General features: G+C 37.7%; 1 protein-coding gene across 2 annotated transcripts in view; it reads left to right on the top strand.

Annotated features, from left to right (window-relative positions):
• Nucleotides 1-3,022: 3,022 nt before the first annotated feature.
• LOC120861163 (FYVE, RhoGEF and PH domain-containing protein 4) overlaps nucleotides 3,023-27,809 on the top strand; it is a 151,967-nt gene continuing 127,180 nt past the window's right edge. The window contains exon 1 of one of the 2 annotated variants that reach the window (XM_040236810.1): nucleotides 3,023-3,255. In XM_040236810.1, coding sequence (XP_040092744.1) covers nucleotides 3,246-3,255 — 10 coding nt within the window. In that variant the 5' untranslated portion in view covers nucleotides 3,023-3,245. Of the gene's footprint in view, nucleotides 3,256-16,596; nucleotides 16,999-27,809 lie in introns of those variants that run through there. The other variant, XM_040236811.1, reaches the window with a different exon arrangement.

Consider the following 27,809-nt stretch of genomic DNA (forward strand, 5'->3'; position numbering starts at 1 on the left):
AAAGGGACATAGCCATACATATACATGTACCATTCTCCCCATCCAGGCTGCCACATAACATTGAGCAGGGTTCCCTATACTATACAGAAAGTCCTTGTTGGTTATTTATTTAAAATATAGCATGTTTATTAAAATATATGCTATACAGATGATCCTTATTGGTTATATGTTTAAAATACAGCATCGTCTCATGGCGATCCAAAACTCTAATAACCCTTCCTCCCATCCTTCTCCCTAGGAACCATAAGTTCATTCTCTAAGTCTGTGAGTCATTTCTGTTTTGTAGATAAGTTCATTTGTATCATTTCTTTTTAGATTGCACATATAAGGGATATCATAGGATATTTTTGCTTCTCTGTCAGTTTATTTCGCTCATGACAGTCTCTAGGTCCATCAATGTTGCTGCAAGTGATATTATTTCATTCTTTTAAATGGATGAGTAATAGTCCATTGTATATGTGTGCTACATCTTGTTTATCCATTTCTCTATTGATGGACATTTAGGTTGCTTCCGTGTCTTAGCAGTTGCAAAGAGTGCTGCAGTGAACATTGGGGTGCATGCCATGCTGGGTGAATCATGAACTTACATCAAGATTACTGGGAGAAATATCAACAACCTCAGATATGCAGATGATACCACTCTAATGGCAGAAAGCGAAGAGGAACTAAAGAGCCTCTTGAATGCTAAATCGCTTCGGTTGTATCCAACTCTGTGCCACCCCATGGACTGTAGCCCACCAGGCTCCTCTGTCCATGGCATTCTCCAGCCAAGAATACAGGGAGTGGGGTGCCATTCCCTTCTCCAGGGGATCTTTCTGACCCAGGGATCAAGTTCAGGTTTTGAAGTTAAAAAGTCCAAGGTTTGAATTGCAGCTCTGCCATATAGTTTCATCACCTATACAGTGGGGCTAATTAATGCCTTTTTGTTAGGGTTGTTATGAGAAGGATGCAAAATAATACACAGGTATAATTACCAATGATAATATTAATTTTATCAAGACATGGAATGGAACGATTGTGGTGTTGCTGCTGCTGCTAAGTCACTTCGGTCATGTCCAACTCTGTGCAACCCCATAGATGGCAGCCCACCAGGCTCCCCCGTCCCTGGGATTCTCCAGGCAAGAATACTGGAGTGGGTTGCCATTTCCTTCTCCAATGATTGTGGTGTTAAGAGCAGATAAATAACTTTGCCCTTTTTTTAAAATGAAGATTTATTTTTAGCCACATAATAATGTTTTTTTCTTTTTTGAGGGGATTACTAATTTTAGCTTTATAACAGATTGGTTGATACTATGATTCTTAAAGCTGTTATGAATGAATTAATTTGAATAACTTGATTTAAAGTCAAGAGGTATAAATCTGTTTTTATAAAAACTAGCGGACCAAAGTGTAAACAGAAAACTAAGGGGAAAGGAAGCACATATGTATGAAGTTTTATTTCAGTGCAATCCCTGTAACAGATTTCTAGAGCTATATTCACATAATATCTGAAAAAACAGTGAAAAAGTTTAGCTAATTATAAAGATATTAAAAATCTACAATGTACAATGTCAAATAATCAGAAAATATTCCATATGAATTTTTTCTTTGCCTGCCAAACTGCTAAAACATTGAAAAAGAAGATGTCAAGAACCAGAGCCAACATAATTATTTGTGTACTTCCAGTCTGGTACACTGTAGCAGGGCAGAACAGGTCCAGTTTCAGCCAGTAGTTCACTGGCATGTGGTCAGTTTGAAGTTTCCTGCTGTACTTTTCTGAGCTAAGAGAGAAGGAACCAAAAATGCTGACATCCGCATTTGACTTCATCGCTTATGCCTGAGCACATAGAGCAACACTTCCTGTGCAAAACCTACCCTGACTCTGCAGAGGACACTCTCAGCTTTCAGCTGATCTGGGTGAGGGTGCTGGCATAGATTGGTGAAATTTGGAAAGTATTAGCCGTTGGATACTTCTTCACACCATATGAGCATGGCATGTCTCATTATTATACCTTTCATTTCATAGAAATAAGCTTTCAAAGCTTGCAATGAAAGCTTGCAATAACAACATTCATTGACAGGAAGAGATTGTTGCAGGCCAGTTATTAACTCTCAAAACTACCACCCCACAAAAGCATATTTAAGAAACACCTAATTTAGAAATAAAATGCCATGGAAATTGAACTGAAGAAAGCCTATCAGAATGTCTGAAATGTATATATCTTGTCTCTTTAATATCAATATGTCTATATCTAGGCTTCCTTAACACTCTTAAGGAGTTTTCTTATCCATACAAAGGGACGATTTCTAAATTTCTAAGGGTTTGTAATTTTAGTGTGTGTTTCTCCAAGTAGTTTTCTCCATGTTTTGTTTTATTCTACCTATCAAGATTTCCTCAAGTACTGTCAAGTACTTTAAGGTAAGTACATGACTTTCAATTCTTTCAGAAACAAAATAATTTGAAGAAGTGATGTTATAAAGTTGTTCTGAGTCTAGATTATTATAGTTTGATTCTGACTATACCATCTAAACATCACATGAAAGGGAAATTAGTGTCACTATGAAAATGTTAAATCCATGTGATGATAAACCTTAGATGTTTTGAGAAGTCTGTGTTATATATTATCTAAAACATTAACTTTGATTACTAATTTTATCTTATAAGCATGACGAGGATGGGAAATTTGCTCATTGGTGCCTCTTCTTTAAAATTTTAATTTTTCTTTTCAATGAAGTCATTTGGGATTGCTAGTAACCTGGGAAGAGATAAAAGACTTGTTTTGGGGGAGATGGACATGGCTTTGTTATTCAGCATTTCTTATGATTTTTTTTCTTATAACCATGAAAAAAATTCTGAAATTCTTTAAGACCTAGTTTTCAAGGATAGTTTGTAAACTTAAAGACTATAACTACAATTAAATCACATGTAGTTGGCCCCATCCTTCCCATTTTGCCACAGTGTTCTAGAGTTCTCTCACTACATTTTGAAATACCTTTGTGGAATTTTGAAATTCATTACTTGCGTAGTTCTTTGAGGCTGCATCAGTGGTGGAAGGAGTTATGAAACGTAGCTCTGCACTTCCCCTTAGATAGTTCTTTACCCTGTCGAACAGAAGATGTGTGCGTGACTGGTGTCTAAATGAAGAAGACCTATAGATTTTACCCACAAACTGTAGATCCAGATAGTCCCTCCACAAGCAGGAATTAAGAATGATTAACCAGAAGAAAAAAAGGCACTGCTGGATGTTGTTTGAAAGGAATTCTTTATGGGAGGCTGTGAGTATTGTTTTTGCAGTTTCTATTTTTAAAATATTTTAGTTTAAAAACACTTGAACTTTTTGAGTATGGAAAGTATATGAGTAGATAAAGTAACTGGTATTTATCTCTTTGTTTACTACCAAATTATAAGTAATTTGTATCATTATTGAAAAATTATCCTGCCTCTTGTTTAGAATGGTTTCCTGCTGTGATTTTAACACAGGGGTACAGTTTTTCTTATTTTCATGGCCCAAGTACAATTACTTGAGGTAATGACATTTCTTCCTGTGGATTCGTAGCATACAGTGTTCCCTGGGAGCAGTGAAAGTGAACTGTGCTGTGTGCAGTCAGCGTTGACCTATCTTAGCTGAGTATTATAGCCTCATTCCTCCTATTTCTACTACTTCCGTATTTCAACAGGTTTCTTAGAATTTAGTCATGCATTTAATATTCTCTCAGTCATCAATTATTTGAGGATAAAATTCTCTTTATTTCTAAAACATCAGCAAGGTGCATTGGCATTATGACAAAGTTAAGGATTTCTTAAAATTACCTATGATTTATTGGTCTCCGAAGTCTAGTTGACTTGCATAGATCCTCCTAGCATTGTGGCTTTAATGTTCTCAGGGTCTTTTCTGTTTAACTGAAAAACCACAGTAAGTGAATGTTTTATTCAGAAAAAAACATTTTAAAACATATTTTTTATTTGTAATAAGGAGAAGGAAAATAAACATTTGGGTGTAACTACTGATAACATTTTGATGTGTTCTTCCCCTTTGTTGTTTGGTAAAGCTGAGGTCATAATTTACATGGATCTTTAAAAATCATTCTTTCCCCTTTCCAAATAACATTAAATATTTCACATTACAAAACTTCTTAGTAAAAATTCAACAGCTATATGATATTCTGTTAAAAAGTAATACTTTAGTTAGCATATACTCTATAGTTGGATATTTAACATCTTTCAAGATTTTGGACTATAAATCAGAGAACATTACCATTTTTTAAAGACTATCTTTGCAAGATGACTTGGGGGGAAATTCCCATTGTATTTGTTTTTTCTTAACTTTATTTATCTCTTTGTTGGGTTGTGGTGTGCAGGCTTCTCTAGTAGTGGTTGGTGGGCTTAGTTTTCTCCAGGCATGTGGGATCTTAGTTTCCCCCAGGCAGGTGGGATCTTAGTTTCCCCATTGGGATCAAAGCTGTGTGCCTTGCATTGGAAGGTGGATTCTTTATCATTGGACCACTGAGGAAGTTCCCTCCCATTGTATTTGTATTCCTGATTTAAGACATTCATAATAGCTATACCTTAGAATTTTTTTAAATTAATTAATTTTTTTGAATGTATTATTTTTGACTGCACAGATCTTTGTTGCTGTGCATGGGCTTTTTCTAGTTGTGGCGAGTAGAGTCTTCTCCTTAGTTGAGTTGAACAGGCTTCTTGTTACGGTGGTTTCAGTTGTTGCAGAGCACAGGCTCTAGGTACATGGGCTTCAGTAGTTGTGGTGCTTGGGCTTAGTTGCCCTGCTGCATGTGGGATCTTCCTGGATGAGGGATCAAACCTGAGTGCTCTGCACTGGCAGGCAGATTCTTAACCACTGGACCACCAGTGGTCCTTAGACCACTTGGAACTTAAGGACAAGCATTGAATTAGGATTTTAAACAAATGTGTTGGATTCCATGTTTGTTTAAACTTATGAATCACACATTTAAAAAACTTTTACTTCTGTGTGGCAGGCAGCCTATGTGCTAGCTATTTTTCAAATGTGGATGACATTGCTTTCTTCATGGACTGGGATTTATAGAATATTTGCAAATAAGGTGATCATTGGTGAACACTGAAAGAGAACTTCCTTAACTAAAGCAGGTTCTTTTATGCCACAAGCTTCATGTGAATGGAAAACTAACTAAATCTATGCGTAGAAAGCTTGGGCTATGAAAATACTAGTGCCAGGAAAAACACAGATTCACAAGACTTGAGCCAAAGCCTTTGGTTTTTCCTTGTTTCACTAGCTTAGAAATGGTCTGGCCTGAGATTCTCCCAATAATTCAGCCACAAGAGAAAGAAAAAGCTTGTTGATTTTCATTCCCATTGTGTAGAGGCCCCTATGTCACAGACTTGCACCAGCATGGAGTACCGACCTACCTTGTGGAATGAATGGAACTGAATTCAGAGTAACTTAAAGTAACAAAGTAACATAAATTCTTTAATGTGTCTTCTATTTAAAACTATAGGCATGATGATAAATTTTAATAGAATACAAATAGCAAGAGTAATATGAATATACAATCAAAATATGAAAGTTTGGAGTGTTTTTCTTCAAGTAATTGTTTTGGATTGGAATATTTGATTTCAAGATTATAGGGGATTTATTTTTTTCTTTATCCTGCTTCTGCATCTACTTTGCTATTTATAAGTTAATACAGGGCTTCCCAGGTGACACTAGTGGTAAAGAACCTGCTTGGCAGTGCGGAAGAGTGAGAGATGTGCATTCAATCCCTGGATCAGGAAGATCCCCCGGAGGAAGGCATAGCAGTCCACTCCAGTATTCTTACCTGGAGAATCCCATGGAGAGGAGCCTGGCAGGCTACAGTCCATGGGCTCTCACAGAGTCAGACATGACTGAAGGCAACTTAACATGCATAAAATACCCGACTTTTCTTCATAAATGAGTAAAATTTTAGTGAACATGTATTACACTTAGAAATAGTCATTTCTTCTAATTTTTATTGTAACTTTAAAATTTAAGATTTTTTTGCTATTAAATACTAAATTATATATATAGATACATATATATATATGCAGATGCTTTACCCTCTGAGCCACCAGGGAAGTATAGATACATATATTTTATATTAAAAAGAAGTCAAAATAGGATTTGTTATCAGACTTGTAGTTTTTATTCTCTAATGGTAAGTATGAACAGATTTATTTATAAGACCAAAGGAAACTCGGAACTAGGCTGAAAGCCACAGTAGTTCAAGGGGGTTTTTTTGCCCACTTTTTTTTTTTTTTTTAAGCTATCCCAACCTACATATGCTCCTTCAGAGTGTGCATACAGTGCTCACAGCATCCTCAGAATCAGCTTTGAAACGGAACCAACTGGACTTCTGTCCAGCTGTTTATATACTTCTTGGTGCTTCTCCAACCCATTTGTTTTCATCTTCCCAACTCATTTGATCCTGTGGCATTAGGGTCAACAGCTGTAATTGGTCTATAAAGTAGCTGAATAATAAAATGCTATAATCTGATCCTTGTAGTTTTCATGATGACTGAGTTGGTAACAGCAGTGCTACAGATTTGTTTGGCAGGTCAGGGGAAACATCATATTTATTTTACCAGAAGAAAGTTTATGTCTAAGAAGGATTGGTAATTGATCCTGAGTGGTATAATTATATCTTCTGAATCCTAGTCTTATTGTTTACTGGGTACCTGTTAGACACAGTACTTTGTATTGTATGCACATTCTTTCTAATCCTCAGAATAAGCTTGTAAGAACTGTGATATGACCTTAATTTTCTGGTGGAGAAAGCAGACTCTATAAGGTTATAACCCTTATCAACATATTCAGTGTTACAGCAGTATTGTAGTATTACCTGGAATTCAAATCCAAGATCATGCTTCCAAAGCTTGTGACCTATCCATTGCATATTGTAGCAGTAGGTTTTTTTTTAATTGTGAATAGTATTTTATTTCCATTTTGCTGTTAATGGACATTAACTACTATGATGAAAGTTTCTGTACATATTATTGTACATCATTTAGTGGAATTGTTGCAAGTGTGTATGTTCAGCTTTAGGAAATGTTGCCTAAAGGTTTTCCATAGTGGTTTTAGTGTGTGAATATTCTAATTCCCCTTCCTAGCCAGTACTTTATCTAAAACAATTTTAGCCATGTGGCAGGTATCTAGTGGTATCATTTTGTGATTGTAATTTGCATGTCTCTGATTAATAATTTGCATGTCTCTGATTAATAATTTTTATATGCTTATTGGAGACCTTTCATGAAGTTCCCAGTTGAGACTTTTGTCCATTAAAAAATAGGTTAAGAGCCAAAAATAAAAAGAGTGAAAAAGAAGCATTTAATATAATGTTGTACAGCGATAAGTTCTATTAAATACCAAAGACCAAAGTGCTAGGATTAATAGAAAGTGACAAAAATAGGATTGTGAGGAAAGAAAGGCCCACCTGAGAAAGTGGCATCAAAGTTCAGATTTGCATGAAATGTGTTATGGAAAGAAGAGTAAAATCTGGATAAAACATATGAAGCAGAGGGAACTGCAAGTGCAAGGGACTTGAAGAACTTGGCAAGGAAGTATTTAAATTCCTGTACAACTCTCAGCTTATGAGGGAAGGTAACAAGGCCTTTACTTTTACTCACCTCCAACTGTACACTCAGTAAGGTATTATTTGGCTTGTTTTCTTCTAATAAAGATCAAAAGCCTTCTATTCAGTCACTGGGGTTCCATGTTTGAACTAGCAACTTCATGTTTTGCCTACTAATTGCTGTATAATATCCAAACATATTTACTGGTGATATGTTTTATGAATATTTATTCAGTAAATATTTATTGGACAGCCCTGATTGATTGGATGTGATGGAGGAGGGAGAAGAGTTGCTGATTAAAGCAAAGAAGAAAGGAGTTTACTGGAGAGAGTTCTAAAGAAGCAGGAGAGTTAGCTGTGAAGGCGCCCGGGAGGAAAGAATGTAAAAAATGAAAATGTGGTCACCACTGTCAGATGCTCCCAGAGAAGTGTGGGGTAGGAGGGGTGGGCTGCTGATTGTAGTGGCCTGCTGACCTTTGTGGAAGCAGGATCAGGTCTGTGTTTGTCAGACAGGTGGGCTAAAGGGGAGGTGAGGAAATGGAGACAGTGACCTGGGGTTCCCAAGTTTTGAGAAGTGTAAACAAGAAAAAGGATAAGATTAGACAGCTTGAGAAGAATATGGATGGAACCAAGAGCTTTTTGTTTTATTTTGGGTTTTGAGGGGTTTTGTTTTTTGGAAGAGACTTCAGTGTTTGGGTTTTTTTTCCCTCATGACAGGAAGTCATCCTTTGCTGTTCTTAGCTCAGAACAGACAGTTGTGTCTCCCTCCCTCCCTCCCTGCCCTTTTAAACTTGTTTAAAACTTCTTACAACTATATAATTTTCTATGTATTCCAAGAAGATTCACCTTTGTGATCTCATTGATCTTCTTGAGAGGGAGGTACCAAATATTATGCCTGTTTCTTAGATGAAAGCCTCAAAGCTCAGAGATTGTAGCTGAGAAGTCATTCCACTGATAACTTGTGGGGCAAGAATATTTGTAAGTATACCCTGCCTTGCTCAGAGTTTGGGAATCTGTGTTTACAGCATTAACTAACCTTGATTTGCCCCTTATTCAAGTGGTTATCCTCTGGTTACCCCAGAAAAAAATCTAAATGTTTAGATATAATTTATAGATCAGATTAAGAAGCTTTCCCAAATACCCCTTTACTGCCCTCCTGCCCACACACCCCTCTCACCCATCTGTGCACACTCCTATATCACACACACACCAACTCATCCCACATACATACCTCTGCCACCCACACAGCCCACAAATGTTCACAATTGGATACACTTTAGTCCTTGCCCACAAAAGTAGGCTACTTTTCTCTTTCTGCAGTTTGGATTTGGGGTAAAAAAAGTAGCTAGGTTAGAAAGAATTAATTTTATGAGCTCAGATTAGAGACTGTAAATACAATCATACCTTGTTTTCTTATGCTTTACTTTATTACACGTTGCAAATACTGCCTTTTTATTTTATTTTATTTTTTACAAACTGAAGGTTTGTGGTAACCCTGCATTGTCAGATGATGGTTAGCAGTTTTTAACAATAAAGTATTTTTAAATTCAAGTATGTACGTTGTTATTGCACACTTAATAGACTACACTATAGTGGAACCATAACTTTTATATGTGTCGGGATACCAAAAAATTCGTATGACTTGCTTTATTGCTATGGTCTGGAACCAAAACTGTAATATCTCAGAGGGAAGTCTGTAAATCCCTAGGCTTCAACAATAAGGGTTCAGTTGATCATTCAGTTTTTACTGAATTTGCTTTCATTCTTCAAAGGAAACACTGTAGAATACTAAACAGTTTTTGCATAAATTTGATCTAGAGCAATAGTTTTATGCTTTGGTCCTTAAGGATATTTTTTAAATTTCGAGGATTAACTATTCAGCCTTGGATTTTTGTGCGCAAAAAACTGGGATTGATACAATTTTCATTGTAGCCTGATCTCAGTCTCTAAAGTATGAAAAAGAACATTCATAACGTTGATATTTTGATCGTTTTTACAGAATGATGTTTGTGTGATATATTTTTTTCACTTAACCTAGTCCTAAAGTGCTACACTCAGTATGCCTGCAAATTTGGAAAACTCAGCTGTGGCCACAGGACTGAAAAGGTCAGTTTTCATTCCAATCCCAAAGAAAGGCAATACCAAAGAATCCTTAAACTACTGCACAGTTGTACTCATTTCATATGCTAGCAAAGTAATGCTCAAGGTTCTTCAAGCTAGACTTTAACAGTACATGAACCAAGAACTCCCACATGGTCAAGCTGGATTTAGAAAAGGCAGAGGAACCACAGATCAAATTGTCAACATCTGTTGGATCATAGAAAAAGCAAGAGAATTCCAGAAAAACATCTAGTTTTGCTTCAGTGACTATGCTAAAGCCTTTGACCGTGTGGATCACAACAAGCTCTAGAAAATCCTTGAAGAGGTGGGAATACCAGACCACCTTACCTGCCTCCTGAAAAATCTGTATGCAGGTCAAGAAGCAATAGTTAGAACCAGACATGGAACAATGGACTGGTTCAGAATTTGGAAAGGAGTATGTCAAGGCTGTATATTGTCACCCTGCTTATTTAACTTATATGCAGAATACATCATGCAAAACTCAAGGCTGGATGAAGCACAAGCTAGAATCAAGATTGCCGAGAAAAATATCAATAACCTCAGCTATGCAGGTGATATCACCCTTATGGCAGAATAAAGAGCCTCTTGATGAAGGTGAAAGAGGAGAGTGAAAAAGCTGACTTAGAACTCAACATTCAAAAAACGAAGATCATGGCATCCAATTCCGTCACTTCATGGCAAATAGATGGGGAAACAATGGGAACAGTGACAGTCAACAGAGTGACTGAATAACAAGTGCTAGACATCTATCCCAGTTGTAAGTGCCTTTCTAACCCTCATCTCCCGAAGAGGTGAAAGTCTTTGTATTTTGAACATATTAAAAACTCATCAAGAGAAGGAACTCAGTGTCTCCTTTTTTTGTGTGTTCAGAGTTTAGGTTAGAACTTTTGCAAATTGTAGATGCTCAATAAGTCTTGTTTATAGAACATCCTTTGTTCTTAATCCTTTTCCCACTTGTCACAAATATTTGAAAAAATATAGTCACTAATATAATTATATCAGCATATATATTAAGTTCCTAGAGAAGGAAATGGCAACCCATTCCGGTACTCACATCTGGAAAATCCCATGGATGGAGGAGCCTGGTGGGCTACGATCCATGGGGTTACAAAAGGGTTGGACATGACTCAGTGATTAAACATATGTTATATATATGTATTCAACATAGAGAGTCTTCCCTTGCATATATTTCAGAAAGTTTCTTAGACAAAGAAAGATAAAAGAATTAAAACATCTAGAGTCCAATTTAAATGCATCACTTACTGAAAGAATGTGGGTCAGGATGAATGTGGAAGGCAGAAGACTAGGACCCAGATATGTGTATACTTTCCTCCCACCTCTGTTTTAGAATCAATATTAAATATATGAAAAGACAGGGAATTTTACCCTAATGAAGATAGCAGTAATCTAATGATATGAAAAATTGGATCCCATTATTTTCATTTGGCTGAGATATAATATCCTTTTAATTTTAATAAAAAATATCCCTGAGGCATTGGTAGAATTGGATTAGAGTCCTGATGGTTGGAGTTTGATGAAAAAAGGGCTAGCACTCTGAAACTCCCTAATGTAGACTTACCCTTAGCACTTTTTTCTTTGCAGTATGGTAGCTGGACAGGTCCTAGAAAGGAAAGTACTGCTGCTATGCTAACCATATCAGAGGAATGATGGACAATTAAAAGAAAATGCTTTCATCAAATCAGGCTAGATTGTTTCTCCATCATTGTCTTTTCTTTGTTGTTTTTAAAGAAAATCTCTCTCTTTTTTAAATTTTGTATTTGTTTGTTTTTGACTGTGCTGGGTCTTCATTGCTGCGTGCAGACTTTCTCTTGTGGTGAGTGGGGACTGCTCTCTAGTTGCAGTGCTTGGGCTTCTCTTCGCAGTGGCTTCTCTTATTGCAGAGCATAGGCTCTAGGGTGCACGGGCTCAGTAGTTGTGGCGCACAGGCTTAGTTCCCTCGAGGCACGTGGAATCTTCCTGGAGCAGGGATTGAACCCATGTCCCCAGCATTGGTAGGTGGATTCTTAGCTACTGGACCACCAGGGGAATCCTGTCTTGTTCTGGTTTTGGCCATGCAGTGCAGCTTAGTTCCCCACCAGGGATTGAACCTGGACTATAGCAGTGAAAGTGTTGAGTCCTAACCATTGAACCACCAGAGAATTCCTTACTCCATCATTGTTAAGACCTTACAAACTGGACAGAGAAGTTCCTTTTATTTCAGTGTTGTTGTTTTTTTTTTTTTGCTTTTGCTTGTGAGGTACTTTGTACCTTACAAATGTGTATTTTTGCTCTAAATCTTCTTTAAAGAACTTGTTGCAAAAGAAAAAACAGTCAAATAAAAAAAACTTACATAGAATGTTAAGCAAAAATACAAAATTCTGTGTTTTTAGACAAAGTAGTTTGAGTTTGTAACACAATGAGACTAATTTGTGAACACACTAAGAATAATTTGAGTTTGTAACACAATGAAACTAATTTGTGAACACATTGAGAATAATTTGAGTCTCTTTCATATTCACAGACAAAACCCTAACAATATCCAGTCACCTCATAATATAAGCTACTTGTCAAAAAGCAGTTTCAGCAAGGAAAAGAGAATGTGGCAAGATCAAAACTGGTGGCAGTGTTACTCAAAGTGTACCTACCTGGGGCATCTTTGTGCAGGTATCATTGCCATCTCACCTGGTACTTTAGTAATACCCGCTGCTCAGAACTTTCAGTCTTACCACACCCAAGGATTGTACCCAGAAACTTTTACTATGCCATTTCATTCTGGAGAATAAACATTTGTTCTTGCCGTTGTAGTGCTTTTTTCTCCTTTTCCACTGAAATTAGTAAGAATGAAGAGGAACCTTCCTTCCAATATTCATTCTCATTATTTTAGAATGGTAGAGATCTTTGAAGATGCTCTAACTCAACTCTCTCATTCTGCAGTTAAAATGCACAGGACCAGAGAGGGCAATGGCTTGCCATGTCATGCCAGTGGCTAAGCAGGGACTAGAGTCCAGGTTTCTTAAGTTCTAAACAGTGGTTCTATCAGTGAACTTTGCAAAAGCTAAGGATTTGAAAATTTCCTTACAAAAATATGTGTCTGTGTGTAGATTCAGTAGTGAAGGGAGATAGAATAGTATTCCCAGGGTTATGTGATCACTGCTTAGCTGACACAGTAACTACTGTAACAGCTTGTAGGCAACATTGCCAACTGCCCAGTATTTGAAGAAGATATCAGGCTTCTCTGTTCCCAATAACTTTATATCTTGAGAACCTTTATAGGGATTATTGACTCTTTGTCACGTGCCCTACAGTTTAAGTATGGGGACCCTATTATTAGACTCTGAGCAGTGTGGCTTAAGGTGCTATTGTGGAGACAGTGTCAGAACAGCCAAAGGTGAACTTGGAGCTAAAAAGGACACTACTGCTTACTTGCTTTTCTTAGATCTGGTTTTTTGTGTGTTTTTTTTTTTTTTCCTTTCTGAGTGATTCCCACTGAATCAGTTTCCTAGAAGTGGTGAGCCAGATTCGTTTTCATTTTTTTCTATTGTCTTGATAGTAGATCCACCCAAGAATATAGTGAGGTAAACTTTGAAAAATATGTGTAGGAAGAATAAATATTACTTTTAGAAAATTATCATTTATGACATTAAGATTTTTGGAAAACAGACAAAGGAAAATACCAGTAAAATCTCTTCTTCACAACTGCTCTTATAATTTTGAGATAGGTAGGCTTAGGCTTTGGTTTCTAAGAATCTTTCATTTTTTATCGCAGTTGTTCATAGCAAATACTCAGTTAGGTATTTTTTTCCCCTGTACTTCCAGGAGGTAGTGTGGCATAATGATCAGACCGAAGCTTTGGTCTCACTTGAGAGTCTAGTCTCAGCAGTGAGATGTAGGGCAAAGAACTTAGTTTCTGAGTCTCAGTTTCCATAACTAAAAAATGATGATAGTAGTACCTACGTCATAATCCCTGTGAGATTTAAATAAAATATTTATAAATGCTTATTATAGTTTCTAGCACAGACTAGGGACTCAGCAAATAGAATATCATTATTAGTATACCAGTTGACATCTCCCTTATGCCCCATAGCTCTTGTGACCATATTTTTAATAATTGCATGATATTCTATCAAGTTGAGTATATTCCAGTTTGCGTAACCATTCATCTATAATTAGATTCTTGTTTCCTCTAAATTTGCCATAGAATAAAAAATTTTTCAGCAAGCTGCTATTCATTCAGCAGATTCAGTAAATACTATGTATAAGGACCTTTGCTTGGCAGCAGCAGCACATAGCTCAGAGTGGAAAAGTCCCTAGCTTTGACGGGCTCTCGGTTTGTAAGTGAAGATACGTGAAGAGAACTCTGGCCTGTGGTAAACATTGTCACTGTCCAAGTTACTGAAAAAGTGCTGAGGAGAGGACAGAATGTGAGATTCTGCTTAGAGAGCCTCACGGAAAGCAAGGGAGGGTTGTGGGAGAGGAATCAAGTGATGGAGGTGAGGGGCACGTTATTAAGGGCTTTTAAATCTTTAAACAGAATACAACATTTATCCTCAGTGCAAGGGAAAGTCAGTTTTGAGAAGAGCATTCGCATTATCTGCTTAGGTTTTATAGCCTGTACAAGGTGAAGTGGAAGTAGAGAGTTTAATTAGGAAATTATTAAGGAATCTAGGTGAGAGATGGTATATCTTCGACCAGGTGGAAGTGATGGAGGTGGGAAGAAGTGGCCATATTGGAAGAGATAGCCCACATCATGAGCTGTCAGGTTGGATGTGAAGATATCAGAGAAAGAGAAGAGTCAAAGATGGGCTCTCAGGCATTCAGCTTGAGTGACTGGAAGAGTGGGGTTGCTGTTTCCAAAAACAAGGAAGGATGCAGGAGGAGCTGATTTGGAGGAGAAATCAGGAGTTAAGTTTTGGGATGCTATGTTCAAGATTTGTATTAAACATTCAGGCAGAGATGTTCAGTAGATAGTTAGATGTAGAAGTCTGCAATTCTTGGAAAGAGAGGTTTATCCTGGAATTATAAGTTTGGGAGCTAGCTATGTATTTATAGTATTATAAAAACTTGGTACAGTCATTTTACCTATTACTACTCCTCTCATAGAATTTTCATTTTTTAAAAATCCACATAAACTTTAGGATCACTTTGTTAAATTTCTTTTGTAAAGTATGCTGGACATTTTACTAGAAGAATGTATATATGTATTACATATATATTTATATATAAATTTACTAAAAGACTGGTAATTTGAAAAGAGTTAGCATCTTTAAAATGGATCTTTGTATCCAGCAATGCATTATTTTTCTCCATTTAGTTTTCTTTTTTTTTTCTTTTCCATTTAGTTTTCTTTTATTAATACTTCTGATAGTTCATTCTTTGTCCCCCAAATAGTTCATACAAAGTTCTTGATAGTATTATTCCAAAGTATTATAAGGTGTCACAGAAAAACCAGAATAAACTTTTTGGCCAACCCAATATACTATTTTTTTGCTGTTGTTAGTAAATTTCATTTTATTGATGTTCTGATGTTTTTGCCTTATAAAGGAATTATTTTGATATATTTAGCCACATCATTAAATTTCAGGTGATATAAATAATCTCTTCGATTTCTTTAAGTTTTCCCCCTAGCAATACAATCATATCATCTGCAAATAATGATTTTGTCTTTTTCCTTTCAACATTTGTGTCTCACTTCTGTTCATTCCAAGAAAAGAAGTCCTGAATTTAAGATAGTGGCTAACTGTAAAGCAAGGAGGTAATTAAGACATAAAAGTCTAGTCACAGCTTACAGTTGTTGTTTAGTTTTTGCTTTAAGTGAAAGTGAAAGTTAAGTCACTCAGTGTCTGACTCTTTGTGACCCCGTGGACTGTAGCCCACCAGGCTCCTCCATCCATGGGATTCTCCAGGCAAGAATACTGGAATGTGTTGCCATTTCCTTCTCCAGGGGATCTTCCTGACCCAAGGATCGAACCCAGGTCTCCCACAATGCAGGCAGACGCTTTAACCCCTGAGTCACCAGGGAAGCCCCAAAATTTCTTTGAGCCCCTTTTTTTGAGAGGGGAGGGGGCACAAATACTAGAGTGGGTTGCCATTCCCTTCTCCAGGAGATCTTCCCAACCCAGGGATTAAACCTGGGTATCCCGGCATTGTAGGTGGACGCTTTACAGTCTGATCCACCAGGGAAGTCAAGTCTGAGCCACCAGGAAGTTTTGCTTTAGGCCTATCCTAATTATTTCTTTTCCTTGCCTTTGAAAAATATATTTCTGTTGGATTTGCTTTGAGTGCCCAGAGTTTGTCTGTTTTACATTTATAGATTATCTCCAGTAGTTGGTCTTGATGGAGTATCTATTTGGTTTTCAGTCATTTTGCTCTTCCAAGGACATATTCTCTGATTCCTTGAATACTATGAATTCAGGGGAAGCTCTTTTCGTGCTGAATTGGCATTGAACATTCATGGTTGCAGAAACAAATTAAAGCCCATAGAGAGTACATAACCAAGAGATTTCAGTCATATAATTGGATAAGGTACTAATGAAAATGTTAAGTTCAGTAGCCTCTCCCTCTCCCCCAGAAAACAAAAACAGTAAAAATGAATTCATATAAGTTTAAAAAATTAATATGTGTATATTTATAGGACAGTTGATTTTGAAAACTTATTTTCAAGCTAAGTTTTACAAATTTGAAAGTTTTATTTTAAAAAGTCTAAATACAAAACCAGGTTTTCTGATGTGGATTGTAAACAGAAAGGACTTGCTGATACAGCTTAGATTTCTTTAATGCATTATCTTGAATTTTCAAGTTTACTTTCAAGTTTTATTTTCTGTTTGTCAAGTTAAGCCTCATGTGACCTTTTTCTGTGAATGAGCAGTGGACACTATCTGGCATGTTAGCGCTTTGTACCTCCAAGGGTAGATTTGCAGGACAGCTTTTAATTGGCCTGCATTGCCTTGTTTAAATAGCCAAACACCTGCTAGGCAAGCCCCAGCACATGTGAGTGGCTATATGTTCCTTCCGTTAGGATTTGCAAGGCTGGAGCACAAAGACAGCGATTGTTACCCAATAAGCAGTAGTCACACAATTCTACCAATCGCCTTAGGAGGGCTGGTTACCATGGAATCCACCATCTGTTCACTCCCCGTCGGAATGTGATTATCTTTGCTGGGGTGGGAACTGGGAGCGTGTGCAGTGTGGAATTATCTGCAATGGACTGGGTTAATGGGAGCTAGATTTGGCTCACTAGAAGAACAGATGAAGGGAGTTTTACTTCTTAACAATTTGTGACTACTAACCAAAAGGAATAAATTCAGCTTTTATAAGGTAAGTAATTCTAGTACTATGTATCTTGTTTGTACTATGTTTGGTGTGGGGCATTATCTCCATGCGGTTCCAGGAAAGGGAGCTGTAAGCTCTTCTGGAAGGAGCCTCCAGCATTATACACTTCTGTTGTATTGATTTTAAGCAGCTCAGTTATACCTGTACAGTTACATGTTGATGTTGAAAAATGAAATAGTTATTTTTTAATCTTTAAAAATTTAGTCAAAATTGTAATATGACTTATGAAAGTGGCAAAAAGACAGTAATTTTAAATGATTTCTCAGAGTGAATTGTACCAATACTCGAAATATACTCATGGCCACAACGTGTTCAATGTCTTCTTCAAATAAGAAAATGTCTCAGGTCAGGGACATTTGTAGGTTAGGATTTTATTCATCATTATTCTGGCCCACGTGCCTGGCTTCACATTACTAGCTCATGTTTTGTAATGTGATGTTTATGCAGTTAATTTTGCAATGCTTTTGCACAAGTTTCGAGGGCTTGAGCATGTGGAAGCAATGTGACAGTGCTTTAACAGCAGGCATATAGGCATGGTGATAAAGGAAAGGGCAAAGCTCGGAGGATCCGCTTCTGTTTCAAGGGCTTCCTTTGTTTTTCTGTTTGAACAGCCCCTTAAAATGTGTGCTGCATATTGTAAGCAATAGAAGGAGATTTTGGTGCTAACAAATGGATGACTGACATTTTTCTGTGTGGCTAAGAGGTTGGTAGCTCAAACAAGGGACTTCTATATCCTTTGTAAGGCAGCATTGTATATACTCTTCCCCAAAACTGTGCCCTAAAACATAAAAGTGAAAAACAAAAAGAGTGCTGTCTATACTCTGGATACTTCTTTTGTGTAAGTTTTCCTGTCATTTAAACCATAGTGCCAGGGATATGTGCATCTAGCTGGGTCTGCCATTTTTATTTGATATGGGAAGGGGTTGCAAAGAGGATTTGCTAATGCAGCGTTAGTTCCTCTAATTGTGCTGTTCTGCTGTCATCTTGGACATTCATGTCAGTGACTCAGTGGCTGCCCGGAGAGCTAGAACAGGTCATTGTTAACAGGCCTTACTTTGATTTTCTTTTTCTGATTGTAGAATAAAATTAGATAACCTTGTACTGGTCAAGGACTCATGTTCTTACTTCCAGGTTTTCAAGCCTGACTGCTAATTATGGGTTCTTGCTATTTATTGTTGTTGAGTTATTATAGTTAAAATTCTTAACTTCTTTTGTGCTTACTGGGCTATTTGCATTGTATTATTCTTATAATTCTCAAGTTTTTTAATATGCAAAATCAGATCAGGTACATACTACCTCTAAAAAGCATCTTTTTCACTAACAATAGACATGTATCTACCTGAAAATTTCCTTAGCAGCATCTGTAAAAACATTTTAAGTGAATGTTGCATTATTTAGATGAAATTTTTGCTTCATGGAAACAGTTGTTCATAAGCAATATCAGTTTTGAGAGGAAATGAGATAATTTAAAAGCATGTACATTTAGGCTGTTTGTGTTACCTTAATTACCTTGTATCTTAGAAACCTGAAAAGGCCTGTGCGTGAATGGGTATGAAATACTAGAGTATTCCATGTGCCTGGGATGTGATTGCTCAAGCAGTTGAGTGAACTGGCAAATCAGTACACCTCTCAAGTTCCCTAAGTATTTGTGAATTTCCTTACTGCCATGATTGTTACTGAGTTGAAGTTGTAAGATTGTAGTTTTTTTTAAAGTGGGTATTTACGCAGAATGTAGCCCAGCATTTATAGGTATTGGGAGGCATTTATTTGTTTTAACTTGTAAACATGTTTATTAATATGTTTCTTGACTGAATTTTTCTGAGTAATAAACAATAAAGCCACAGGGTATTCAAAAAGTGTTGAAAAACTTTGGTCCATCAGCCACTGACAAGCCTAAGATTATACTTTCTAAAATTGGTGAAGAGGAGTGGGCAGTGGGATAGTCCCTGGAACACTTGTGATTCCTAGTAGGGTGCCTGGGGGACAGGAGTGCACAGTCCCACTATGTGTAGTTCCCGTGAGGGAATGTGGTCTTTGGACCTGGTGTTGCTCATGGGGAGATGTTCACTTCCACTCACAGACGTTGTCAGTGGGGACACCTTCCGCCGTGTCCGCAGTCTTGTGGTAACAAGTTGAAAATGTCAGGTCAGCTGGGAAGCATTGCTTCCTGGTTCTCACTCTCCTTGTCTCTGAAGGTGGGGGAGGTGCTAGATTCAGTGCTTTCTGACTCTTCTTCCAACTTCTCAATGGCATGAGGCTTTCAAGTCTCCTTCAATACAACTTAAGATTTTACTAAATGGAAAATTTAGCTTTATGTTTGTAAATATGTAAAGCAACCCTTATTCAGAGTTATTTTTTATAAAGGTATTATTGCTGCTGCTAAGTCACTTCAGTCGTGTCTGACTCTGTGCGACCCCAGAGACGGAAGCCTGTGCAACCCCAGAGACGGAAGCCCACCAGGCTCCCCCGTCCCCGGGATTCTCCAGGCAAGAACATAGGAGTGGGTTGCCATTTCTTCTCCAATGCATGAAAGTGAAAAGTGAAAGTGAAGTTGCTCAGTCGTGTCTGACTCTTAGTGACCCCATGGACTGCAGCCCACCAGGCTCCTCCATCCATGGGATTTTCCAGGCAAGACTACTGGAGTCGGGGGCCATTAAAGGTATTATTATATAGATAAAAAATTGGAAACTGAATAAACTACCTGGAATGTCTTTGACACTTTATGCTGGAAGGCTGCCTGACAACTATTTCAACAAGTAGACCACAGAGCTCATAAACATCAGTTAAATTCTTACATTTTTCTTATCACCAAATTCAGTCTCACTTCTAAACTGACTCTGTCTTTTGCTTTTGAGATACTGATTATAATCCATTTTTGCTGTTAACGGTTTTGGCCATGATGATCCATTTGGCCCTTGGACAGACGATGGAGCAGTAGGGATTTGAAGGGAAGAAGAACCTGCTTATGCTGTCATTGCTGATGCTGCTTTGTTCTCATGTTCCTGGTAATATTGAAGCCATTTGCATAAAAATAGATGTACTGAAAATTGCCTTCTTTTGCCCTCTTCCACAATTCCATATTGCCATGGTTTCAAGAAGTGCTTAGAATGAGTTGTTAACATTGTGCATCAGTACAGTTTGGCATTGCTGTGTTAGATATAGAGCTGAAGGGTGTGATGCCTATAAAATGTGCACATGAAAGATGTAAACTCACCCAAAAGCTATGGCTCAAAGGTGGTTGCATTTGGCAGGATTTTTCTTCCTGTGAATGTGCCACATAGTTGATTATTGTCAGTTTCTTCTGAGATATTTATTCTGTTTTTATAACTGCTTGTGTGCTTCTGTAAAATAAAAAGGCAAACTTCCTATACATTGGCAGTGCATGGGTCTATGTAGGCAGAAGCAGATCCTTGGAACAGTTTTGTGTAATATACTCATGCCTTTCTTATTCAATTGTTGCCACTTAAAGCCCAGTGATGACTTGATGGAGTTGCATGGAAGTATCTAGGGATACCTTATCTGAAAAAACTTCCATAGTTTTACAGATAACCCTAATCTGTGGGGGCTACATTGTTCTTTTGTAATAAAGGTGTTGAGTTACCAACTTCCCCTGTAAGTAGTTGTTTCCTTCTTCCCTGTCTGCTTAATTCCCGTGTTGTTTTTAAATTTTTGCCAATTTCCTGGCCCTGACCCCAGATTCATGAATTACGAGGCAAGATGTATTTCCATAAGGCAAGCACATTGCTATACATTGCTAGATGTTTATTTTCACATAATTTAAAGACTGGATCTGTCAGAAGACTCTGAGGCCCATAAGAAGCAAGCAGCTTGTCCAGGATCACAGAACTTGAGTTGCAGAAACAGCTAATGTTGACTATCGCCTGTAGAATACAAAGATACAGGCAAAGCCAATTTACTTCCTACATTGTTACCTTCATGAGGAACAGAACATTGGGGTATCGCCCTAAAGTCTCAGAGATACAATTTTCAGTGCGTCCAAAGAGGGGCGACTTGGAAAGATAATTCCCTCAATAATCAGGGTCATAAGAAATATGTATTTCCATAAATGCCCAAACGTTAAAAAAACAAAAGTAACTGCCAGGTCAACTAGATGTTTGTGCTTCTTAGTTTGCAGATTCTTGCCCTTGTATCCGTGTTTATAGTCGTAAAATCATGATCAGGATGTTGCTTGGTGATTTTGGAGCCCAGAGTGGGTGGGGGTGGAGCACTGAGGAAGGACAGCCTGAGGGCAAATACCATTCCATTCCAGGGCCCAGTTGTCACCTGGTTAGTATATTTCTGTTCTGAGTTAATGCACTTTCTTCTGGACATTGGTGGAGACATAAAACCTGTTTGCTTATCTGGCCTCCTTCTGCTCTGTTGTGCTCACCCCACCCACTTGCTTCACCTTGCTCAGGACCCCCCTACCATCCACTGAGACATTGCTTCTTTGGCTCTGTTACTGTTATCATTCACTTATCACATGTTTATTGAACATTTACTCTGTGCTGGGCAATGTTGCAGGTGTGGAGGACAGGGCTTGGAACACAATGGTCAGGTTCTTTAGTGGACTTATGTAATAGAGAGGGAGACAGATAATACACAGTTAAAAAAATAAATGAACAGTGTAATTTTGAATAATGACGAGTATGTGAAGACAAAATGTAATGTGTTAAGGGATTTTAGGGCAACAAATTTTATGTTGAGTGGGGAGATCTCATATAAGCTGAGTCAGAAATGATAAGCCACCAGGTTGATCCAGGAAAGCTAGGAATGTGTTGTTATCCCCACTTTATTCCCGTGGAAATTGAGGAAAGCCTGTCATCAGGACCATTCCTTGTTCACCTGGTGCTGCAAAACCATACCATGTGTCTTTTCTTTCAGGACTTAATGTTGACTATATGCTCTTTTCCAAAGTCAGAATTTAATGGGAGAACATGGGAAGTAGTGTCTACTTCAGGACAACAGCTAAGAGCACAAGCAGACCTAAATTAGTCCCATCTCACATACTGTCTACTCTGGAGGTCTCTAGGCAAGTTCCTTAAACCTGTCTCCCCATTTGTTAGAACTTTTGGAGTTATTGTGGATATTAAAAGAGATAATATTAAAAAACCATTCGGTTCTCTGAGGGGCTTCAGTAATAATCCCATGAATATTAAAATAATTTTCTATGGTTGGCAGTGAGAACCTAGGAGTACTATTAGCCTTCTCTCTATAGGATAATTTTTCTTTGATCTCTTCCATTCCCTCTCTCATCCCTCACATTCATTTATTTTAACAAATGCTTAAAAACCCTTTATTGAAGCATGATTGACATACAAAAAACTGTACATACTTAATGTGTGTAACTTCAAGAGCTTTGAAGATAAGTATACACTTACCAGGGGCTTCTCAGGTGGCACTAGTGGTAAAGAACCCACCTGAATGCAGGAGATGTAACAGACACTGGTTCGACCCCTGGGTTGGGAAGATCTCCTGGAAGAGGGTATGACAACCCACTCCAGTACCCTTGCCTGGAAAGTCCCATGGACAGAGGAGCCTGGCAGGCTGCAGTCTATTGGGTCGCAGAGAGTCAAACACAACTGAAGTGACTTAGCACCCGTGCACGTGTACACATGTGAAACATGCCACAATATATTCATCACTTCCAAAAGAAGGCTTTTTGCACATCCACCTCCCCTTGCTAGATTCTGCATAAAGAACATAATTAGACATGTTCTCACAGGTCTGTGCTCACCTGGTACTCGACTAACAATCTGTTAACCAGTCAGTTGCATTCAGTATGATTGGTGACACAGTGCAGGAGGGGTGTGGGAGACAGAGGAACAGGTGCTCGACTGTACAGTAACGTGGGCTTGGAATTCTAGTCTGCGGCAGCAAATGCAGGGAGGCGTGCTGGTAGCTGAGTGTAGAGTTTGAGCTAAGTAAGGTAGGACAAGATTTGAGAATGGAAACCTTGGTTTGCATAGAAGTTTTTACTGTATTCTATAAAGAATGAGAAACTTTTGAATAGTTTTAAACATCTGAGGAATAAATCTTCAATTTTGTCATCTAAAAAGATAACTAATAGTTAAAATGAGGAAAGCACTGGAGAGAACAACTTCCAAGGCAGCCTGAGTTCTTTTTCTCATCTTTATCTTCATCCACACCAGGCAAGATTTTTCTTATGTTGTCATTACCACCACAATATAATTAAGTCATATTTATTCTTGATATTTAGATTTTAAAGTTAGGACACTTAAGTAAAACTTGCATAGAGTCCAAAAGGTCCTTGAGATTTCCTTTAGGAGGGCATAACTTTGGAGATCAACTCTCTCATTAATTCCAATCCAGCATGTCTTCCCCTCCACCCCCCAGGGTTGAAATAGATTGCTGCTGTTTTGCTTGGGCACCAGATGAAATAATTCCTTTTGTATTTAGGGGTCATGCTCTATGCAGTAAGAGGAAGCAGCAGGCTCATGATCTCTCAGTCTGACTCCCACAACAGAGACCATGAGCATTGTTGCCTTTGACTGCTGCACCTGTGTTTGTGTGCTTTCTGGTACAGGTGTTTTATATTTGCAAAACATAGTTCAGTTCAAGCCAGTTTAAATGCACTTATAACTACAGTACCAACTTTTTGTGTTTTCTATATGTCAAACCATGCAGAATACATTTATCATCTAGTTTAACCTTTATTAAACATTTGAAATAACTGGAATTTATCTTTATTGAATAAATAAAACTGTTCCTATTAGATACATACTATTTTCAAGTTCACTAATAATTAAATGATTAACTGCGATTAAAACCTTGATCGGTTCAATTTCAATCCTATAATCTTAGCTATTATGCTCAGTTTCAATTAGAAAGCCATTGCATTAACCTAGACAGAAAAATATAACAAATATTATGATACCAGTGGTGTAGAAACAAGATTCCAAAGAGAGAAAGGGAGAGAATAAATGACTACTCTGTTTAAGAAGACTTTAAATAGTTATCTAGGAACATGAACAGATATTTAATAAAAGAAGAAATACAAATGCCTAATACATGAGGAAAAAAAGTTTTGTATAGGTGCATCCGAGGTGACCCAGTGGGTAAAGAATCCACCTGCAATGCAGGAGACACAGGAGATGCAAGTTTGATCACTGGTTTGGGAAGGTTCCCTGGAGGAGGCAATGGCAACCCACTCCAGTGTTCTTGCCTAGAAAATTGCATGAACTGAGGAGCCTGGCAGGCTACATTTCATGGGGTCGCAAAGAGTCGGACACAACTGTGCTACTAAGCTAACTAAATATCTAACATGAACAGGTACTTCAAAAAGGAGGAAACACAAATGCCTAATATATGAGAAAAAAAGTTTTATATAACTGGCAGTCAAAAAAAAACAAATTTTCTTTTATTACACTAGCAAAAAATTTACTGAATGGTTGTATTTTCCATTGGCACCCCCAAATGCTTCAATAACAATATTACTTCAGATTACAGTATGCAGTGATTTAACTTTTGGGGAAACAAGGTGTAATATATTTTATCTTAACTAGATAACCCTTTGTGGCAAGGAATAGAAGAAAATATAACTCAACAGAAAAGAGGGATGTATTAAAAAAAAATGAAAGGCATCTCCAGGAGCCAAGGGGCAGTAAATTCATCTAGGCCTCAGAGGAGCCTGCAAACAGGACTGTTACAACTCCCTGTTCTTCAGACTAACCCCTTCCGCGTTTCTGTTTGCATGGCCAAAACAGCCCCAAAACAAAACATGGCTATTGCAAATCTTGATTATACCACTTCCTAGTACCAGTGCCTGGTAGAAACACAGAAGTTCCAATTACTGATATCTTGGACTTAAACTCTGATGGGCTAAGTTTTGGTCAGCACTTACCCTTGGTCCCATCAGATGTGATCATAGACTACAAGGTCACTTGGCTTAGCTATCTACTCAGAAAGTTCTGTGAAACAAGAACTCTTGCCGGGTAAAGTAAGCAAATAGAAGAACACACTTTTTGTTACTTGTATCAACAGAGCTAAGGATGTTCATGTTCTTTGACCTCACAGTCCCAATTTTAGAAATCTGCCAGTAGGAAGTTATTGAATGATTTAGTGAATCATTTATCACATCACATCACATTCTCTGGTGGGAATGGGAAGAAATGGGAAACCACTAACATGTTCAAAAATAGGGAAATGGCTAATGACTCTTCATGAGATTATAGGTTATGCAAATATTAAAGACATGTTTTCAAAACATGTAAGAAGATACTTACAATGAAATGTAAATTATGTTGTGTATGCTGTACTAGGTTGTATTTTATATAATACATAGAAAAAAATACTAGAGGGAATTACACCAAACACTAGATTTTAGAATCACTTTTGTTGTCTTTATAATTTTTCTTTAGATTTTAAATGGTTAACAGTGGCCATATAATAATTTTATACTTATAAAAAATACTCAAAAAAGCAAATTATAATCTGGCAGGAAAGATAAACTTGTCCTAGGTAAAGTAATAGTAACTAAGCTAATATGTAGCAGTGTTACAAATTGTATAATAAAAACTTATGGATGGATTTAATAATAAATTTTTAAAAAGTAGAATGCACTGTTCAAAAGCTTTTTCCTATCACTGGTAGTACTCAAATAGAAATTAGATAAACATTGATAAGAGATACTATGGAATAGGTTCATCTATCAGGTATGAAGAATTAGCTGACCTCTAAAGTCCTTTTCAACCCCCATGTTAGAAAAAGAGATTTACTTTGGAATGATTATTTTTAAAAATTCAATTAGATATTAGGGGAAGGTATGCAAAGCAAGTAGCTTTTGTGAAAGAGATATGAAATTGTAATAGAGGGGCTGCCAGAGTCTGTGGGATAAAGCATGAGGCAATGAATTTGAGTCACATTTTGAAAGAGGTGATAGGCAAGATTGATTGGATTATGTGAAAGTTCTTTTAAGGTCTACAATGATTGTTGCTAAGGCAGATTTAAGATTCCACCAGGCATTTATGGCTAAGGGAGAGTACCCAAGTTGGCTTGACAAATGGGAGAGTATTTTTCTTGTTCATCCTCTACTGAGTGAGTGAAGTGGTACAGAACTGAAATTGAAAAAGAGAGCAATCAGAGCACCCAGCATCTGGGTCTTTTCCAGTTAGTTGGCTCTTTGCATAAGGTGGCCAAAGTATTGGAGCTTTAGTTTTACCATCAGTCCTTCCAATGAATATTCAGGTTGATTTCCTTTAGGATTGCCTGGTTTGATCTTGATGTCCAAGGGAGTCTCAAGAGTTTTGTCTAGTACCACAATTTGAAAGTGTAAGTTCTTCGGCACTCGGCCTACTCTCACATCTGTACATGACTACTGGAAAAACCATACCTTTGACTATACGGATCTTTATTGGCAAAATAATATCTTTGCTTTTTAATGCATTGTCTAGATTTGTCGTAATTTTTCTTCCAAGGAGCAAGCGTCCATGGCTGCAGTCACCATCCACAGTGATTTTGGAGCCCACGAAAATAAAATCTGTCACTGTTTCCATCCCCCCCTGCCGTTTCTATTTGCCATGAAGTGATGTGACCGGATGCCATGATCTTAATTTTTTGAATGTTGAGTTTCAAGCCAGCCTTTTCACTTTCCTCTTTGACCTTCATCAAGAGCTCTTTAGTTCCTCTTCACTTTCTGCCATTAGAATGGTATCTGCCATTAGAATGATATCTGCATATCCAAGGTTGTTGATCTTTCTGCCAGCAATCTTGGTTCCAGTTTGTGATTCATCCAGCCTGGCATTTCACATTGGGTACTGTGCATATAGGGCTTCCTCAGTGGCTCAGCCATAAAGAATCTGCCTGCAATGCAGAGATGCAGGTTCGATTCCTGGGCAGGAAAGCTCTCCTTGATGAGGGCATGGCAATCCACTCCAGTATCCTTGCCTGGAGACTCCCATGGATAGAGGAGCTTGGAATGCTACAGTCCATAGGGTCACAAAGAGCTGGACAAGACTAAAGCGACTGAGCACTCAGGCAGTCTGCATAAGTTAAATAGACAGGGTTACAATGTACAGCCTTGATGTACTCCTTTCCCAGTTTGGAACCAGTCTGTTGTTCTATGTCTGGTTCTGACTGTTGCTTCTTGACCTGCATGCAGGTTTCTCAGGAGGCAGGTAAGGTGGTTTGGTATTCCCATCCCTTTAAGAATTTTCCATAGTTCATTGTGATCCACACAGTCAAAGGCTTTAGTGTAATCAGTGAAGCAGTAGATAATTTTTCTGGAATTTTCTTGCTTTTTCCATGATCCAACGGACGTTGTCAATTTGATCTCTGGTTCCTCTGCCTTTTCTAAATCCAGCTTGTACATCTGGAAGTTCTCAGTTCACATACTGTTGAAGCCTAGCTTGAAGGATTTTTCGCATTACCTTGCTAGTTTGTGATGTGAGCACAATTGTACTGTAGTTTGGCATTGCCTTTCTTTGGGATTATAATGAAAACTGAACTTTTTGCAGTCCTGTGGCCACTACTGACTTTTCCAAATTTGCTGACATATTCAGTGCAGCACTTTAATAGCATCATCTTTTAGAATTGAAAATGGCTCAGCGAGAATTCCATCACCTCCATTAACTTTGTTTGTAGTAATGCTTGACTAAGGATTACTTAACACTCCAGGATGTCTGTCTCTAGAGCTGGGGTTAATATCATTAGCATTTTCTGTTTACACATAATATGCAAGAATTTTTTATATACCATCCTGGTTAATAAAGGTAATCTATTGTTAGCATATATGCTTGCTTACATTGATGTACGTCATAACTACAAGTTATGTATAT

Source organism: Oryx dammah, unplaced genomic scaffold, assembly GCF_014754425.2.
Source record: "Oryx dammah isolate SB20612 unplaced genomic scaffold, SCBI_Odam_1.1 HiC_scaffold_11229, whole genome shotgun sequence".
NCBI lineage: Eukaryota > Metazoa > Chordata > Mammalia > Artiodactyla > Bovidae > Oryx > Oryx dammah.